The sequence below is a fragment of the Corapipo altera genome, unplaced genomic scaffold, assembly GCF_003945725.1.
Source record: "Corapipo altera isolate COAL_440 unplaced genomic scaffold, ASM394572v1 48b, whole genome shotgun sequence".
Lineage (NCBI taxonomy): Eukaryota > Metazoa > Chordata > Aves > Passeriformes > Pipridae > Corapipo > Corapipo altera.
The window spans coordinates 2,229,743-2,250,314 of NW_020884884.1; the positions used below are offsets into that span (position 1 = coordinate 2,229,743).

At 41.8% G+C, this 20,572-nt stretch overlaps 1 protein-coding gene across 1 annotated transcript in view; it reads right to left on the reverse strand.

Moving 5' to 3' along the window:
* TGFB2 (transforming growth factor beta 2) overlaps positions 1 to 20,572 on the reverse strand; it is a 60,713-nt gene that overhangs the window by 13,828 nt on the left and 26,313 nt on the right. The window contains exon 2 of the mRNA XM_027641349.1: positions 6,598 to 6,761. Coding sequence (XP_027497150.1) covers positions 6,598 to 6,761 — 164 coding nt within the window. The remainder of the gene's footprint in view (positions 1 to 6,597; positions 6,762 to 20,572) is intronic.

Consider the following 20,572-nt stretch of genomic DNA (forward strand, 5'->3'; position numbering starts at 1 on the left):
TCCCCAGAACAGAAGCACTACCTTCCCCCCTCCAACAGCCTCCCTAGCACAAGGCCAGCAAGCCAACCTGAGGCTCCTCAGCCCAGTAACTTCCATGCTGAGGTGCTTTGTTCAAACTTGCTCATGTCTAAGCGTAACGTAGAGTTGGCCACACCACCAAACCCTAGCCCAAAGGGCAGGAACCCAAATCTAGCAGTTGTTTTCTGACCCATGGCCTACACTCCTACCCCTCCTATAAAGTGCCTGCACCACATATGGCAATAAATCTATCAGCTCAGTGCCCTACATTTCTACGCATAGAAGTGTTGAGCTGGGACTATACACTGGTTTTTGCCAGGAGCTAATGTGGGTATTATCTATTTCTTCAAGTTGTCTTCAATAACTGCTCTGTTCCTGGCAAGAGGTAGTTGCATATGAGATATGCTCTCAACTTGCAGTGAAGATGATGCAGCGATAAATACTTCTCATCATGTTCACAGACTATTTGCCAAGGGTACTCTATACATGGTCTCCAATGTACTGACATCTTTTTGTAGGGGATACAGTATTTGGAATCGGAAAAGAGGATTCTGGAACAAGGAGAAAACAGCAATTCAACTGAAATATACAGCAAATTAACTTCCTCTGGTCCTGAGCTGTTGCTGAGGGGGCCAGGGAAGAAGAAGGAGGTTGGTAGAATAGAAAGTTATTAGATCCACACTTTATACTCAGTTTGGCACCTCAAAGAACACTGTACATTTGCCATTTAACATAACCTTGCAACCTTTTGAATTGCACGAATCTGGTTTCAGGACAGCAATACATAAATTATGAGATCCAAATATACTACTTTAGATGTGGGTCACAGTCAATTATAACTAAATGCCCCAGGTGACATCTGTAATACAGACATCCTGCACCAGCTCAAGCCACAAATCCTGCTTCATGGTATTCTCTTCCATGGCATTAGAGACAGCACTTTTCGGCAAGAAAAGAGAGCAAGGCCCCTCTGCTCCTGATTATACGGAGATCAGTCAGAAGCATCTCTGCTGCAGTCAGTGTAAATTGCCTCAGATTTGCACCACAGAGATTTGGCCCAAATCTATAGTAGCTCACTCTAAACGTATTTCTCAACTGAAAAACAAGACAAAACACTGTCTGAATTGAAAGTATTTGAACAACCGACTGTGGTTTAAATTTAAATGTGACTCATAATGGGGTAGTATGTTCCACAGCATCTTCCTCCTCATACCTCCAAGTAGGGAGAGAGGTTCTTAAAGAAGTGGGGGTCACCACTGTCTAGAGGGCAGACGGTTCTTCCTATCCCTGAGAAAGCTCCACAGGAGCTCTCAGCATGGACTAGGCCCCCCCAAACATGGAAAGACCAAAGGTGTGCTCTGGCTTGTTTCAAATTCTTCATTGCAATCTGATGTCCCCCTCTGGGATTTAACCTGGCACCATTCATTTGCTCCGAACCTGTGCTCTGATACGTCCCATGGTACATCCTCCCCATCCACAGCCTCTCAGGTATCCCCACTCACTGCAGCCTCAGGTAATGATGACAATAAAACACAGCACTTCAGCTGCATTTTCTGTGATGCTTTATGATCTGTTAAAAAAACATGGCACCACTTCCATAGGAAGCAATTATTACTTGTTATTGTTTGACTGCCTGTACATAATAAAAATATCTTAAAAACAATACCACAATGCTCTCTGAAGGATGGCTTTTCACCCTGTGAGGGTTTCCACTAGTTCAGCTTTGCATTGGTGCCTATTTATTTTTTGGAATGCTTATTCATAAAAGACAAGGGTTTTTTTGAAGGGTGCAGAGACTTTATTCATAAATACAGAAGCACCTTAATAAAAGAAAGATGTGATGAAGTCTTCAAAGCAGGCAAGAAAACCAATGAACAAAGACATTCCCATAACAACTGAGCTTTATCTGATCAAATTCCAATAAAGCCTGCATTTGGCATAAATCTTTAAAAACATAGCAAGGGCCACTGGAGGATGCTAAAACTTGTTTATTTAATATTATTCCTCCTCCCTTCCCCAAAAGCACTTTATCCTCTCAATATTTTCTGAAGTCTCAGTGAACACTGAGAAGTGATCGTGGTGCAGTGGAAGGACGGAAGGAGAAGCACAGGAGTGCGCTCGCCACGTCTGAGGTCACGCCGCTTCCTTCCCTCCCTCCAGCTTCCCACTCTCCAATGTGCTGCTGATCAGCAGTATAACCATCAGATTACCCTTCCTTTTGGGCAGAAGAAACAACAGAAAAGACAGTGCCTTTAAAGAATTTAATTCTCTGTGGCTTCGCTTATCCATAGCCAAGAAGAGACAGAAGCTTTTGTATCAGCCTTAATTCCTACTTCTATGATTTTATTATTTTCCATGCTAAGACTACTTAGTATGTGCACTGTGTTTCCCATCTGTGCAGGAACACACAGATGTGGCTGACTAATCCTTAAACACCACAAGTATTCTGGGTGAGAACAGACATTTTCTGCTCACGGGAATTACCATTTGCCCACTGGCTTCACAGATGCATCCAGGGCACCTCCATGAGAATTAATCTCTAAGACTCACTGCCCAGAGAAATCTGGAGGGCAGTAAACCTGGCAAACAGATCCATAACCACTCACTCCCAGCATAAATATGATGATGATGGGGCACTCTGTGCTCCAGCCTGGACTCTGAGGTGGGAACAGGGTCCTGCTGCTGCTGCACCAGGGGCCAGGAACGAGGGACCACAGCCCTGGCTTGCCATGCCAGGCAGCCCCAGAATGCCTTCCCAGAGTCAGTGCAAACAAGGGCTGTAGGAAAACACAAGGTCCCTTTCTGATGTGGTTTGGAAAAGGGAGCCAAGTATAGCCTGAGGAAAGCTTAGCCAAAAAGGTGTAGTCTTGCATTTCTTTTTTCGTTTTAAGGGGAGATCTGTAAGGTCACAGGACCACACAAAGAAAGAATCAGGAGGAGAAACAAAATATTTATATTCTGCTTGCTTATTTTTTCAATTTACCCTGCACATCTGTCTCTAGCTGTTCCTAAAATAGTCCTTGAGAGTAATGTTGTCCCTTCTGCACCAATGGTATACATACTACTACTAAATTTCCACTGGACTCAATCAGAAAGCTCTTGGAGAGCAGTTAGGAGACTATTTCAGTGAACCACAAGAGAGCTATGACTCTCTTCAGAAGACTTCTGCCTCTCTCTTCCTGCTTGACTGAGAAAGACTAGGAGACAAAGGAACAATCATTCTCTAAAACTGCAGGAATGAGAGGAATTTCAAAAACCCTCATCAAGAAGATCTCCACAACAAAGCAAAACACTAGGCAACCTGAAACTTGGTTGGAGGAGAAAAAAACCCCTAATAATTAAATGTTGCTTATGCAAGATGAAAAACCACACTGTTCCTTCTGGGCACAACAGCCTTGGCAAGCCCAGCACCTATCTCACAAGACAGGAAGTCTTGCTTATGCACAGAGGAGGAGCAGCAGCTGCACATGCCAACTCCTCTAGCAATCTCCTCTGCAAGGCTCACTCTCCATGCATTGTTTTTCATGCTGAAGACAAAGTCTTCAGCCCTTACAGAACATATCTGCCTCTCCCACTTCCACTGAAACAACATCTTCCTCAGTCTCCCCTTTTACCTCTCACATTTGTGCCTTCCTTTACTGCTAGACAACCCTATCTGCATTATCAATATATCATTCATTACACAGCCCTGAAACTCCTTTAGCATCACTGGGTACCAATGTCTCCTACCCATCCTTCTTTGCCTTCATCTCTACAGATTTTCTTCTTCCTAATCTCTAAGATTCGCATACTAAGATTTAGGATGGTTTCTACAGCACTGTTCTACAGTACATCATAGAATCATAGAACATCTCAGGTTGGAAGAGACCCAAAAGGATGTTGGGTCCCTCCTTTTCAATTTCTTCCTGTTTTTGCTTTTCCTGTTAAACACTGCATGTTAACCTCATGTGTTGTGATGGAGATTAGTTGCAGTAATATTTAGGGACTCTAATGCTCGTACAGTAGAGCTGCTGCCAAGGAACCCAGGTAGTTCAGATTGGCCATCACAGAGCTATAATACCTCCATACAGGGTTTTAGGAAGAGCTGCATACAAAATCTCAAGGAAAAAATATGACCAAAGGGAAATGCTCTGGAGATAGCTTGCCTCTCTACAAGCAAAGGAGCAAAGTAACATGCCTAAAATATGCCTGGCAAAACACATGCTTAGAGCTTGCTGCCTTTGGCTTGCCTGTTAGTTGGTGGAGAACAGACCTAATCCTACGTATAACCTGCCCTCATTACTCACCTAACACTTCACTTAGTATGACCCACCCATCCTAAAAAAGAAACTCCCTTACTCACCAGCCATATATTTATCCAAAGGACCCAAGTACCTGTCTTGGATGCAGGTGTCAGTCATTTCCACGGGCACAGGCTTGCTCGAGTCAGGCTCTCCCAAATAAGCCCCAGCTGTTTCTCATCACAAGGCAAAATCCCAGCCAAGCAAAGGCCTTTTCTTCCATACCACTGCCAAACCCTTTGTGTCCCATGTTCCTCAAACACGGAAAAGCAATGAATGGAGCTCAGACAACCACAGCTGTACTCCTTTCAGGTGGCTGACTAACAGCTCTCAAAAGTAGAACAACAGAAAGCCCAGAGATGCCATCAGCGCCTTTTAGGATGTCTGAACAGTGAGGTCAAGCCAGAACATACAATTGTTTCAATGGCTGGTGTGGCAGCATCATAGAGATCCACAGTGTATTTCTCTCTGAGGACTGTCAAATACAGGCAACACCAGTGACTCTCAATAAACATTTCTAGCTTTCTCTTTTAACAAATGACAGATTATTTGCTCTGTCTTCTGATTATTCTGCTTTCTTCCTTCATTGGGAAGGAAGGCAGCCAGGTCACAGTTATGAAGCCAAGCACCCAGTGGCCACCTGTGGACCTGAACCACATTCAACTGGGAATCATGCTTTTCCTACGTTTAAACAATGTGTAAACATACCAGTATGCCTTTTCCTGCTGTCAGCCTCCAGGATTAGCTTATACTGTCTCTTCAAGCAAGAATGTGAATCCAAATTGCCCCTTCTCAGCTCAAAGTTTGCCTTCCACTCGACCAGACCAGGCAGGAAAAGGTGAACATTGAAAGCGAGGGAGATGACTAACTCAAATTTGCACCCAATGGATCTGGCAAGGTTTTCAGCAGAACAAGTCACAGATTGCCAGAACAATCATGAGTTTTACTCAGTATAAAACCGCTGGGAGCTGGGCCCCTTTTAGTTGCTGTGTTTCTTAGCAAAGTGAAGTATGCTTTGGATGAAATATGCTCTAGACAACATTTGCACAAATGCAGACTCTATGTTAAGTCAGGTTAAATGGCTTTGAAGTCCTTAAAGATTGAATGGCATCAATCTTATCAACACTCAGGAGTGAGAGAGCCATGGGGTATGTTCTTCCTCACTTCTCAATCCCTGAATTGTGCACTCCCTTGCCCCAACCCCTGGACTACCATACAGAAGACAGTTTGTAACTGCTAAACTTTGGAATTGAGTTATTAATTCCATTTCCACAAGGAATGATTAAAAGACTTCTCCCTGAACACATGCCAGAGAGAGGAATTTGACTTCTATGTAAACTACAGTACAGGCCAGGTACCGGGAGACAGAGATCCTGGGGATGACTTTTTTGACATCTTTTTCTGTCACTTATTATTACATGCCAAAAACCAGAATGACAGAATCACAGAATCATTAAGGTTGGAAAAGACCTCTAAGATCATGGAGTCCAACCTTTGACAGAAAACCACCATATCAACTAAACCACAGCACTAAGTGCCACATCCAGTCATCTTTTGAATTCTTCCAGGAATGGTGACTCCACCACTTCCCTGGGCAGCCTGTTCCAATACTTGTCAACCCTTTCAGTGATGAAATTCTTTCCGATGTTCAACCTGAACCTCCTGTGGTGCAGCTTGAGGTCATTTCCTCTTGTCCTGTCACTAGTTGCCTGGGAAAAGAGGCCAACTCCCACCTGTCTGCAACCTCCTTTACGGTAATTGTGGAGATTGATAAGGTCACCCCCCGAGCCTCCTTTTTTCTCCAGGTTAAACAAGCCCAGTTCCCTCAGTGGTTTCTCATACAACTTACTCTCAGGCCCTTCACCAGCTTAGTTGCTCTTCTCTGGACTTGCTCTGGACTCAATGTCTGTCTTGTAGTGAGGGGCCCAGAACTGGACACGGATTCGAGACGTGGCCTCAGCAGCGCTGAGTACAGAGGGAAAATCACTTCCTTAGTCCTGCTGGTCAAGCTATTTTTGATACAGGCCAGGATGGTATTGGCCCTCTTGGCCACCTGGGCACACTTACTGGCTCAAAACTTTGGAGTCATGAGGCACAACTGCTAGAAAAATTTTGCACATTTCAGCGTCATATAATTTTGACTGAAATCCCCTCTAGGGAAGGCATGGAAATAAGAGGCTACTTTGGAGAGACAGGACCCAACTGCTTCTCCCCATGGTTTGTTCTGCCTGCTAGGTGGGTGCAAAGTGGGTTTGCTGATGAAAGATGGGGAGTTGATGTGTCTGAGGTGCCACCATACCTGGTACAGCTCTATCCGCTGCTCCGAGACCCGTGCCTTGGAGTTCTGCAGGCGGAAGACCCTAAACTCGGCCTTCACCAAATTGGAAGCATTTTTTTCCATTGCTGAGACATCAAATCTGACGATTCGGAAGTAAAGGCTGAAATAGTTCGGCGGGATGGCATCTGCAAGAAAGTAGTGTGATTTTATTACTTTTTTTAATTATAAGATACATTGCTCCTTCAAACATTGTAATACAAGACAGCTTCAGTAAGGGAAATATCTGAAGCATGATTCAGTTTACAATGTTCAATTTCATGTTATTAACAAATTAATAAAAATAAAAAAATAAACTCCACATGTGTTTCTTTATATAGAATAACCATATTAATAGATTTTAATAGATATTAACAACTACTTCCAACTCTATTTCGGGTTATGCATTTAAACCTTCCCTCTTTCAACCTACTAGTGGAAAATCCAAATCCTTACAAATAGGAAAAAAACATAGCAGTTGGCATCTGGCAAATGCCCTCAGGTTTGCAGAGAGTTCACAGGGATCTGCTAACACAAAAAGTAACAGCTGCTCATCTGATCTATATGTACTCTGAAGCCCATTTCCCCACAGAATACGGAGTATCAATTAGCCAGCTTCAGATTTTGTTCCATATTTAGTTATGAAATAATTTTATTGGAACAAAATAGTAATTCTGATTATAGTGAAAGGGCTGGAAGAGAAGGGGGAAAAAAAAGGAAAGGAAAAGGTAAGCAGATAGTAGACATTATAAACAGGATTACATGAATTTTGACCAGTTGGAAGCAGTAAAAGGCATAAATGTAACCACCTCTTACTATATATTGGGGAAAAGCAGGGAAAAAACTCAGAAAAACAGACTCAAGCCTTCGATAGCGGTATTAGACATATCAGTTTAGGTTTCAAATCAGTCTCTTCCTTTTTCCCAGCTGTAAACACTGACTAAGGCTAAGGATCAAGGTACTTCTGCACAATCCAGGTAACCCTAACGGGTTCAGTCATCATCTGAGGCCCTTCCACTCTGTCCAGACCGGCAGCTCAAGGAGAAACTCACCCTCAGCACCCCTGCCTGACACTCCAGCTCCTCAGAGAAGAGACAGTGGAAGAGAGTGGAAGGAGAAAAGGAGACAAGCTCAAACTCCTCAGGGAGGAGATTAAATCACTCTAAGGCCTGATAAAAATCTCTATTCAAACCGAGGGAATGGTTTCCTCTCTTCTTAGTGTGAAAATTGAAGTAGATAAATTAAAAAAAAAAAAAAAGGGAAAATTGTATTTGGGAGCTGAGGTAGGTGGGCATTTTCAGCTGAGGAAGCATAGGAATCTCACCTCCCTGGGGTCTACTCACTACTGTGAGGGTGGTGAGGCACTATAAGAGGTTGCCCAGAGAAGCTGTGGATGCCCCATCACTGTGAGTATTCAAGCCAGGCAGGAAGGAATTTTTGGCAACTTGGTCTAGTGGAAGGTGGTCCTGCCCATGATAGGGGGATTGGAACTAGTTGCTCTTTAAGGTCCTTTCCAACTCAAATCATTCTATGATTCTAAAGAGATGTAATATACACAAGTTATCATTTCCATGTAGAGATTGGAGAAATCAACTCCAGTACAATTACCTTTATTTCTAACTATTAATGATTAAAGGTAGTTGAAATAAATTCATAGTAATGATTTATTCATATCATAAGACATACTAATAACTTAAAGACCTTCTTCCAAATATTCAGTGTTTCTAGACAGGCTGCTATTAACAGAATTTATAAGCAACACCATTCAGAGTTACAAATTAAATAATCAATTCGTTCTAGCTCTTTGAGTAAGGTCAAACCGACCACCTAATAAATGTAGCTATGAAAAAATCTTTGACAATAAAGAAATACTCTTGGCCTCAACTGTAGATACATTTTAAGTGAAACATGACAAGTTCTCAAAATACTTCAAAAAAATCCTCTGAAAGAGGACCCTCAGTAGGATCAAACAGGTAAAAGGTATAAATATGAACAGGAAGCTCCAGACTTCCTTAGGATTCCATTTAATTAAAGAAACAAAAAGGTTCTGAGGTTTTCACATCTCCACTGCTCAAAAATAAACCCCAAGGCACCATAACCACTATTCTTGGCTATCATGCTTATTGACAGGAAACTGCTACAATCTCATAGTGAGGACTCAAAGGAAAATGGATGCAAATTACCCCTACACCAAAACTGCTCCTATAGCCCATCAGCAACACATTAGTGCTAGTCTCTCTCAAAATACCAAATGAAAGTCTACTGAGAAAAGCTAAACTTTCTGAAATGATGATCCTAATCTTGATATAATTTGCAAATTCTTATAAAAACTACTTGGTTCAGAGATTATATCCTCATTTAAGAGAGAAATAATATCTTCAATTTATTTTTCCTGCTACAGAAAACTCTAAGACTACTACTTGTTCTTCAGCCAAACCTAATCCTACTAGGAATATAATTTGGCATAGTAATTATGTATATATAAGATTGATGTTTCCAGGATGAGTTGTAAGTTGACCTTCCCTGTCATTTATTTGAGGCATCAACCTACCATTTTGTCTGCTGTGGACAAGCCAAACTAGCAGCCATTCTCTTGCCCTGGCACTAACCAACCGTGTCCATCTTGACTTTATTTCAGATTAAAAGTTCTATTTAACTGTCAGTATTCCTAGAACTTTCTTGTGCTATATTTTTAGTCCTTCTTTCCAATTTCTATGGTTTAGATACTGTATATTACGAATCTGTGAATATGTATATGAAAGGATTTTCCTGAACCATTCATGCATTTACATTTTTTCTCTTTTATATATAAAGAAAACAGAGAAGAAATACTTTTCCAGTGTGCACATTTTTGTGTTTGCATATGTGCATTTATATACACTGCAAACAAGTATTAACCTTCCATTGGAAGGCAGGCACGGGAGACCTTCTACAAGTAAGAACGAATTCTTGTCCCAGAGAAGTTTCATCTCTCTTATAAGATAGTTTTATATCTTTATATGCAAAAACCCGCATAAGAAATTTGATTTCCTTTTTCTATCATTCATTACAGTATCCATAGGAAGTCTGTTGAGGAAAAGGCATTATTTACTGACAGTTTTAAAAAATGGTTTTTACATGCTGGAACCCTTCATCTGAAAAAGAATGGCTGACTGCAGAATTGGGGTTTATATGAAAATTAATCAACATAAGACTGAGAAATGAGACTCACAACTTTCTTTAAGGGAATGGTTAGAAATAACCCTATGGAGTCTACAAAGTTTTGGATTAGCCTTTAAGTGTTCTCAGATGCTGCAATTTATCTCTCTTTGTGACTCCACCTTAACCTGACAGTTGTATCAATTCTGACTCAGTTGGATACCTCTGGACTCCCCTCTGGTTTTGGCCCAGTGACTCCAGTAGACGCCAGGATGACTCTGACCAAGTTAGTCTGCAAGCACAGTTACCCTGCTGCAGACTAGACTCTTTAAGTATTCTTTGAACCATTATCATTAATGAGTGAAATTAAATCAATATGTTTCCTGTAGCTAGGAAAACACAGATTTCTTTTGTTTTGCAGAGAGCAAGAATAGTAAATGCAATGAAAGATTATATTTTTATCATCTTTAAATTACTCACTAATTCAATCCTCAAAAAAACCTGAAGACTTCCAGCTGTAATATTCTTAACCAACAATCATCACAGTGCAGTTGAGACAAGAGTTCTAAAACACAGTCGGAGAAGGTGAAGGCAGCATCCCCCCCTTTAGGCTGCTCAACATCGAGCATCACAGGTTTAGCCTTTTTTTTTATTATTATTTTTTTCTTTTCTCCTTGAACAAGCTGTAACTTCATCAGCTGCTTAACACAGGACAGTCCGAACTGCCAGGTTAAAATGTACTCTGGTATGTGAGTGATTAAGTGCATAAGGATACTGTGGTTTCTGTGCTTCTTACTGACTTTGTTCAATGTCCAGCATCTTCTAAGCTTCTAAGCCAACAGCTAGGACAGAAAGCAGCCCTGCTCTGACAGAGCAGAAAAGCACCAGGGGAGGGATGCAGGAGACCTATCCCAAAAAACAGTCTCCAGGTTGGAACACTGTCAACAGGAGAGACTGAACACATTCTTTGACCAACCATCCAAACAGGCATATAGGCCACCAGGAGCACCTGAGAGGAGAGCAAGATGTAGTCAAGCACTCTTAAACTAAAAGTGGGAATAGAAAGTTTGTTTCACACTGGAGATGTTCCCCAAATCAGGAATAACCTGCATAAAAGGATGACACTTTTGCCTTGCACAGTTGTGTTTGATGAACTAAGCCCTGCATTCCCACAGCTTTCCTCACAAGTACTGCATGTACTGACATTTCAGGAGAAACAAAACACACTATTTGACACAGCTCTTCTGAGAGTTGGGCTTTCGTTCTGGCAAGAAAAGAGACCTAAATTCAATTGTATCCAAATGAGGCTTTTTTCCCCCCGCTGAATTTTCATTTCTGCTTTTGAAACAAAAAGAAATCAATTACATGCACAACCCAAGTTAGGAAATGTAAACAACTTTTCTTTTCTCATTGGAAGAGGCCAGACAGGCCGACTTCACACATACACCCACACTGGAAACGCTGAGAGCTTCAATCTAATCCTTCCATCAAGGGCTTGTAATAAATGCTCCAAAGATTTATTTTTATTCCCTTTTGTGTTTATTAAACTTTGGAGGGTTTCTTTTCCTTTTTCTTTTCTTTCTGGTGCTTTGCCCATTCTTTATTATGGCAGCTACAAAACACGGAGTGCCCTTTTCTTCTCGCTCTCTTTCTTTTTTCCCCCCCCTCCTCATCTTTCTAACTGCAGTACATGAATGACTGTGTAGTAGGCTTTGAAGCAGCACATGCAAATATTTATAAGAGTAGCTTGATTGTTATTAAATGCAGTTGTTATGCTTTCCACCCTCTGGCAATCTTCCCTAACCTCTCTAACTATTAGGACCATTTAGCCTGTTTGGATTTCAGCTCACTGATAGCAAATTCTGCAGTCTTTTTTTTCTAACAAGCAGCATAATGTGACATGGTTTCTCCTTCTGTGTGAATTTTACTCTCTGCTCAATGAAAGTGTCCCTCCACAGGCTGGGTCAGGCTGCCTTTAAGGACATCCAGATACAGCAAGTGAAGGTGCTGACTTTCCAGGGAAAGTCTCTCAAAGAAATCAGAAACTTGTTTAATGCATCTGGGCTCCCAAAGCCCATAGATAATTACCTTGCTCACCCCTCCTGACCCTGACATGACCGCAAAATCCTGTTGGAAACTGCCTCTCTGCAATGAAAGGGGATCAAATAATGGAAGCTTCAAGTCCCATTCAGGAATTGGGACTGGCCCTCAAAGGTAAGTCAGTTGTACACCAGCTTTCCATTAGCTCTGAACCTCTGCCCTGCTCTGACATTAAGTTATGAGCACATCCATGATCTAGTCAGTGCTCTTGGACAGGAACACTTGCACCATTCTCCTCTCGGACATCGCTTCCAGGCTCTTGCAGTAAGGCTTCAAAGTCAGATGGTACAAAAGCAGTGCGAGAGACTTACTCCAATATTCCAGCTTTTACCTACAAAGCGGCCTCTGAGCTATTACCTCTGTCATCAACCATTTGCTACTGAGGAGGGGCACTACACCAAAAGTCAGAAAAAACCCACTGGGAACACAGTGGGGAAGGCTTTCAGCTGAGGCCCAATGGCTCTGGAGCAGCTCAGAACAGTGCACATGTGCACCTACACTAAAGTATAAGGCACAATGTTTGCTACTGCACTTCTTTTTGGTGAAGCACCCACAGTAGAAGCTGCCAGCTAAAAATCTTCCACTGAATGATCCCCAGATACATAATTTATTCATGTCAAATGGACATAGATGGTTCACAATTCCACATTCCCTGGTAACTTCAGTCTTGATATTTACGGCACATGGACATGCTGACACTTAACAAGAGAAACAACACAGGCATATATAAAGAAAGATAGAGCTTTCTTCATCACGAAGGCAAACAGAAGGAGATCATGCTGTGGGTCCAGCTCCTGGATGACCCTTTTGAGCATCAGAGCAACTGAAGACTGAAATTACTTCCCTTCTTTATCACCAATACTGCCCCTGGACCTGTCCATGCAGTCACACCGGGAAGCCTCAGTACAGTTTCACTAAGACAGTGAATTTTAAAGTCATGAGGTGATTCCCCTTGGAGAACAAAACAAAGAAACAAAACCTCACTCCTACAGGGACTACTGATGCAACTCTTTAAACATGACTTCCTCTCATCAGTTACACTAACAGAAATCAACCCTGATATTTTCTTATTTCAGCAACCTCTTATATTAGTAAACTTATTCTTTCTTTGTAATGATGACACACTGAGCTCCTAATAATGCAGCACAGAATCCATACATGTAACTATTATTTCATAATCTGGCTACGAAGACTCAATAGATATTACTAGCACACTCTAGAGCAAAGACACTCTCAGAGCAAAGACACTCAGCAATGCTCATACAGCACAAACGCATGTGTTGTTTTTTTCTGCCTACACTGTCTCTGTCAAGCTCCCTGCGTCCAAAAATTATCCACCACCTCTACTAGCACATTGGAGCTGGATATCAGTCTTACAGTGGGCATCAAACCCTTCCTAGAAAAGCTCCCACTGCTGTTTTAAGGCCATAACGATACAACTCATTTCAAATTTATTTTTTTTTGTAATTGTTCTCCCTAGGCTGGGCTGGGTCAAATAATGTTGCAAGTTTTACCTCAACTGTATTTACATGCTGCAGCTGAAACTGATTTTGGATGTTCCTTAATTTGGTTTGGAGACCACTGTAAGGAGGGTCGTAATTTTCCTGTATCATTGAACTGTCAGATTTAAGTGAATCTTATCAGCCAGAAAGCCCTCATTTAAATCCTTTTTTTTCACTGGACTTTCCCCTGCCACCCTTTCACAATTATTCTCATGAAGCCACTAGTGCTTGGTACACTCAGTCTGAAACATCATTTCTCTCTTGAAATATCTCTCTTGAACAAACAGTGATGGCTTCTTCTCTCCTCCCTCTCTAATGGGTACTATATGAAGAAAAACCACTGGGCCAAGTTTGTACACCTCCTATGATGTGCAACACCAAGAGCCAAGAAGTCTGGGCTACAACAGATGCCGAAAATGAACTCTTCTTGAAAAAGGTTCCCAGCTATTCCATATCCAAAGGTGAAGGAGAGTCAAAATTTAATACCAAAGAGAAAAGGAGTGTTCTGCTTTATCCAAGAAGACAACCAAAAGTGCCAGACGAAGTCCCCACAATCATCCTACTGCAAATGACAGGGTGGCATTGCTGCCTCACACATTCCTGCTGTAAGGGGATGGAGAGTTAAGGCAGGTGCAGACTCCCAGTGAAAAAAAACCCTCTCCCCCATCACTGCTCATTTTCAAAGAAGATTAGAAAATCTGGATGTGTTTCAGCAATGGGAAGAAAAATACTTAAGAAAAACGTACACAGTACTTCCAGACGAGCTGCACAATTTATTTTGGAGATAATCAGATGCCTGTGCAGGATCTCTTGAGCAAAAAGGAAACACTTGTGGAACACAGAGGAAGACACCTGGAAGTAAGGACTACAAGACTGCAGGCATGAGTTTATATCTTCAGATGTATGCTAAGGTACATCAGAACAGAGATTGCAAAAACTTCTGTTATAACTACTTTACAGCCACACAGCAATCCCAAGGCACCTACAAGACACAATCCTAGTCCTTTACAAAGTCCCTGCCCTGAGAGTGTGTTCTGTTGAGGAAGACTGAATTCCCCTAAGAAAAGGCAGTTTTCTTGTGCAACTCTGAAGAAAGCAAGGACTGCTCAGAAGACTGCTTCTGCTATAAAACAAAACTCTATTAACTTATAGAAGAGTCTGACTGAGCACTGAGCCTCGAATCAACCGCCTGGATCCAAACTTCTGAAGCTGGAGGTGGATCAAAAGCCTGTTGAAATCACTGAAACCTCTGGCTAAAACGAAAGTCTGGTCCCTTTCAGGAAGATAAAAGCAGAATTCCAACTCAGGCAGACTTGGTGTAACCTCTGCCAAATACTCCTAAAAAGGAGAATGGAGTCCCTCTCAGGGGATGGCCCCTCTCGAGACAAAGTAGCACACCCCGTATTTGTCTCCCAGCAGGAAAGGCTATTTGCCTATTTGCAAAAGCTGGAGTAGCTGGAAACAGGTAAACTAGCACCTCACAGGGCAACACCTGTGACTCCCTCTAAGGTGTATGGTGCTCAGCACACACTTTCTGTCCCTGCCCTTATGAATGCTTGAATATGAATTTCCTGAAGAAAAATCCCCTCATGTGAACTCACCAGATCCTCCTCTCTACTTGTCTTTAAAGCTTCCCAGGCTGTTGGCTTGTTTTCCCTCGTCCATGCTGAAATGCGGGGTTGGGTAATGTGAACAACACTGATGCATCACGACAGCTATTTTCAGGTCTAAGTTTTGAGCCATTTAAGCAAAGCTTAAGTGGGGTAACTTAATTACTTGTGAGTATTCTGGAGCACAGCAAACGCTGAATTTTCCATTCTGGACCATCTTTCAGCATATACAAATCTCCAGGCATTTTACAAAGTCTGAAAGGTCTGACTGCAATTCTCCTCAAAGTCCTATTTACACATCACCTGTCATGCAAGGAGTCAAAGAGGGAATGTAAACACAAACATTTACATTTGGTGCTATCTCTGTTTTTCAACAAAGAAGTCTTAATCTTGTGGCAGGTTAAAACATATGGGGTAAAGAAACAGCACAACAGCTCGTTCTCTCACACATTACCCCCTCTAATCTCATGCTGCTTATGCAATATTGCAGTTTTAACAGTGAGAGAGAAAAACACATCTTCAGATGTGTCTCTTGCTCCTGGATGCCACCATAGCAAGCCCATGACCATGCATTCCCAAAAGAAGCTGACTGATCCTCTTCTGCTGGCAAGATGTGCAACCAAGCCAACAGAAAAGTTGCTGTGTCTGTCAACAGGCATTAGAAAAAGTTTAGTTACCAAAGCCTCTCTGAAACCCAAATTAAGTTTTAGTCCCACTGAAGTCATGGACTAAACATTCCCATCACTTTCAAAAGGCCCAGGAATTTACCCCCACACTTGCAAGCAGAGAGATTTTCAGCACAAGAAAACCGTCTCCAACCTCTCTGCCTCCTGTTCTCTGTGAATTTAGCTTGCCAGCAAAAGGTCCTTCAGCTTTCAGCAGTTATTTTGCGAACATTCAGGGAAGAAGCACTCCTTTCAAATCCCCATCAGGATCCTTTGAATGAAATCCCAGGTTGTCATGTATCACCACTGAAATCAAATATGTAAATAGATGTGTGTTGTATTTGGAAACTTCTCAGGTATGTACTTCACTATTCTACTTACACTGGAATGTAAGAAAAATACTCCTAGTGTCTTTCATCTCTCTCCATGAAAAGCTGCTCCTCTTTCAGCTAGGAATCATAAGCAAGAATTGCAAGTACAATTGCCTATCTCATCTTTCAAAAAAAAAAAAAAAAAAGAGAAAGAAAAAAAAGAAAAAATAAAATTTAAAAGAGGGGGTAAAAAAACCCTAACTCACCAGGGAACACAAACCTTTCTCACTGGCAAAGTAAGACTCAACATGTTGGCACAGTTCAGCTGAGGTTTTATGGCTGCAATGACCTCAGCGACTGAAAACAGAGCAAACCAACCTTCTGCCATTCACAAGACTGACCAACAGTTTTCCTTGTAACAAAGATGTTTTTTCTCTTCACTTTCCCAGTCTCCCTGTTGTTGCATGATTCTGAAGTGATGCCTTGAGAAGCAACCTGAAGACTTCTCCACGGGCAAGCTGAAGAGGCAGACACGATCCCAAGCCCACACAGAGACATCAGGATGCTGACTGAAGTGCCTAAAAGCCCCTAAGCAGTCAGCAAACCCCCAACAAACCCAAGTCACCTTGAATAATTTTTATCCAAGAAAATATTTTACCTCCTCAGCAGCAGATTCGGTGTAAGGTTAAATTTATGTGTGTGTGTTTGAGAAAGTCTATGTATGTTTATTATTTTTTTAAAATCCTTCCTCTTCCTGGCACCTTTCTGATGAATTTCATATGCACTGACAGCCCAGTCGGCAGGATTAAAACTGGTTTCGCAGTGCTATCTTGGTGCCATTTTACTTATGAGCTATATTTAAAAAATATATATTGTGGACACATACTTTTATTGAATACATAGGACTCACACAAAAAATTACTCCTGTTTTAACTCTATTCTCCCAGTCAGTCTAAATGAGCTTTGCATACAGCTTTGCATCTCTCTCTCCTCCCAGCTCCAGGGTTTCCACAGGCACCAAAGCCAAGGTGGCAAGTGGGATGGAGGCATTCTGCAGCTGTGGGGGGACCTGACACCCATGGACAGGATGTCCCTGAGCTCGTAGTGCTGTGCAGGTTGGGAGGAGAAAGTAGCACTCCCTCAGCAATGCCAAAGGCAGAGCAGTCAACCAGCCCACAGGGTCAGGCCACTTGCAAGAGCCACAGGACACCGGTCCTGCAGGGACAGCCCAGGTCAGATCCCCCCAGACCTGGGGACCAGGGTGATCTTTTGGGGACTCCTGAAGTCAGTTCCAGTGAGGAGGATCATAATTAAGCCTGATGCATGGACAGAAGCACAGGCTTATACTTTCAATGCTAGAAATAAGGCTAGCACGTTTATAAGACTAACCTCTCCAAGGAGATGGACTTAATATTTCTTCTAAGGTAAGCTGTGGTTACCCATTGTACACCTATGTGTGTAAAATCAGGCCACTCACTAAATGTCATTTCGGTACAGCTTGCACTCTGACAGCAAACATGCTCACCACGGGCTCCAACATGTGCCTTTAGTGCTGGATGACTTGAGCTGAGTTTTAAGGCCATGAATATGCATCTCCATTTTAATTTTCTATGCAGAAGGGCTTTTAATTGCAAGTATTGTTATGAAATCCGAAAGGATGGCTGGAAATCTCTTGGATATGTCCTAAGGATTATATACTGCCATGGCAATGCAACTATACAAAAATCTATTTTACAAAAAACGTACCGCTGCACAACAAAGCTGCACTGGAGAGAAGAAAACACAACTGGAAAACATTTTGGATTATTTAAAGAAGTACGAAAACTTTCTCCAACAGTGTCACAACAACCACAAAGCCGTCATACATGACAAACTCAGTGATGTTGAAATCAAGGAAATGGCAGCAAAAAGACATTCTCAGGCTATTTCACAATTCAGTTTAAGCTGTTCATACTGCTAATGTTTTTGTGTCTCTCTACCTTAGTACAGACTAATCCAAATATCACTTCTCTTGTTTTCAAGTCCAATGTTTTATTTCTCCTCTTACACATCTGCAGAGTGGTTCACCCCCCTGGAATTGAATGTATGTGAGATAAGTGGTAAAGCCAGTCTGAATATTTAGTAGAATAACAGCACAAGAAGCCTATCACTCTGCTTTGGAGAAAGAGCATAGGCATCGGTTTCACTTTAAACACAGTCCTGTCAGTCATCCTATGAGCTTTTCTATGCAGCCATGTGCTTAAAAGACTATTTCCTGCCTCAGAGTCCCTAGTGTGAGGGAGAACACGTTGAATCCAGACCTTATGGAGCTCCTCAGACTGAGGACAGTCCACAGGACCAAATTTTTCATTCGCCTAACTCTCGCAATGTAATTTTTGCTACTGCTTTCCCAAACTATCCAACCTATGTTTTGGAAAGCGTTCCTCTGCGCATGAGCAATAGTGGGTGATAGCTTTCCTGCCTTCCACTTGATATTCCTGGTGAGAGAGATGATCTGCGAGCACACAAACATTGCTCATCCCATTCATCTCAAGGTGGCCAGCGGACAGCCACCTGCTACTAAAATTCTGCAGGTCTCCCCATCCTGGATTACAACCCAGTCTAGACAGAGCCATCCAGTCTCCCCAGAGGTTTTTTTGGTTTTAACATGGGAAGAGAGTACAGTTTTAACTGACAGAAGTTGGTTAATGGAGGTCCCTTGCACAGATACTAAATTAAACAGTGCATCCCACAGTACCCAGCAGGATAGCAGTCTTTGCACTGTCATGGATGACTACTGAGTAAGAGTATACTATAAACCAAGTTGTCCTAAACTGCCTTCCCCATTAACATGGACCTAGAAAGGCTAGTGCCCTACTGCCAAAGGTCTGGAGCACCAAGCCCTGCCTGTCACTTATGGCTGCAGGTTACCACACATAAGACAATGTACCTTTGAACTGCTGCCTCCTGACCAAACTGTGAACTGTCCTTGCCCTCCGTCTACGTACTCATGCAGCCCCATGACCACAGTTTTTAAGTGCACATCTAGCATTCATCACAGTTGGTGGCAGCTCTTTTGCTGCCTCATCTCACTTGGAGCTCTCCCATAATTTCATTCCTTTAAACCACTCAGGCATTTTTCCCTCTTCAATTAGTCCCTTAAAACTCTCCTTCCTCTTTAAGCTTATGATTACTCTTTCATTAGTGCATTTTGTGGTGCCCTCTAAGGAGAATAAAATGAAATAAACCTCCTTTCCCCACAATTACACTGTCATGTTCTGAATAGTGGAATAATGTACAACTTGTAAGAAACTGAGCCAATACACAGACTGATAATGTCAAGCTTCCCCCTCTTCTGGAAGGGAAGAGACTAAAATTGAATATACAGTCATAAACCATAGGAAATTAAATAGGTCTCTGCAAATGAAAGTTGACTGTGAAAATAGTTTCCAGTTCTGTGGTTTTAATTACTACATAAATGAATGGAAAACAGGATTAAGGAATTTGCACAATTGTTACACATCATATTTGGAATCACAGCAATTTTTTTCAGTTACAATAGCATGAAGGCATAATCCAATAAAGTCCAACTGAACTAGATCCAGCTTCTCCCTGATATTTCAGTTTGGTACACAAGAATCCAAAATCTTTCTTCAGCAGCACTCACATGGGACTGCAACATGCAATATCGGGATGATTTTGCAAAGCTTGCTCATTTATACTCTGGCTTTGGATTTTATGATTTGCACTCATTAAAAACATTTATGAGTTCCAGTTTTTCAGCTTTGCTCATTTACCAACCCTGTTTGTAAACAAGATTTCAAGTGCCGATTGAACCATGGACCACGATCTCCTCTAAAGGAGAAGTCTTCTGAGTAAATAAAGCCATCTGGGAATCTAAGCAAAGCATGCACATGAGCAAAAGTGTTGTAACCACTCTTGTGCTCTTGTAAGAATCCATTCATGTTTGCAAACACAAAAGCTTGGGGCTTTTCATCCACAGTAGAGTAAGCCTTTCTTTTTTCCCTTCCTTCCTCTTTCTTGTTTTTCTCTTACTGCAATGCACATTGATTTTAGCCTGAGCAAACTGTCCATGTTCTTTACATGTCTTCATATAAGTCAATTACCCTGGAAGAATTTAGCATGCTGTGTCAGTTCATTCAAGCTTTTCTTCCTCAAGCTTAAAATCTCTTAACTCTCTTCTCCTTCACAGGCCTGCTCTTCACCTCTAGCTGAAAAGAAATCCAGTAACTATTACACTTACAAGGTAACAGGTCTGGAATGTAAAGCATCTAGACCTCAACGGAGTCTCTCCTTGGCATTTCAACGTATGTACGTTGTTGCCTAATGCCAAACAGTAGTTGACTGGCTTTATTCAATTCAAATCAAGATACTGAATCCTAGGACTACATAAACATCTTTACCAGTCAACCCCAAAGTTAAGAGAAATGCCTTCCTAAGAGAAGAGACAAGTGTTACGTGCCTTTTTAGAATGCCTGAAAAGCACAGTGTCTCAAGTAAACCTTTCAATCTGGAATATATGTTTACATTTTTGTTATCATCCTTCATAAATTAAATACAAGAAAGAAGATAAGGACTGATTTGTTATGCTTTGTCCTCCTACAGGAGCCTTCCCTGTGACATTATCATCTGCA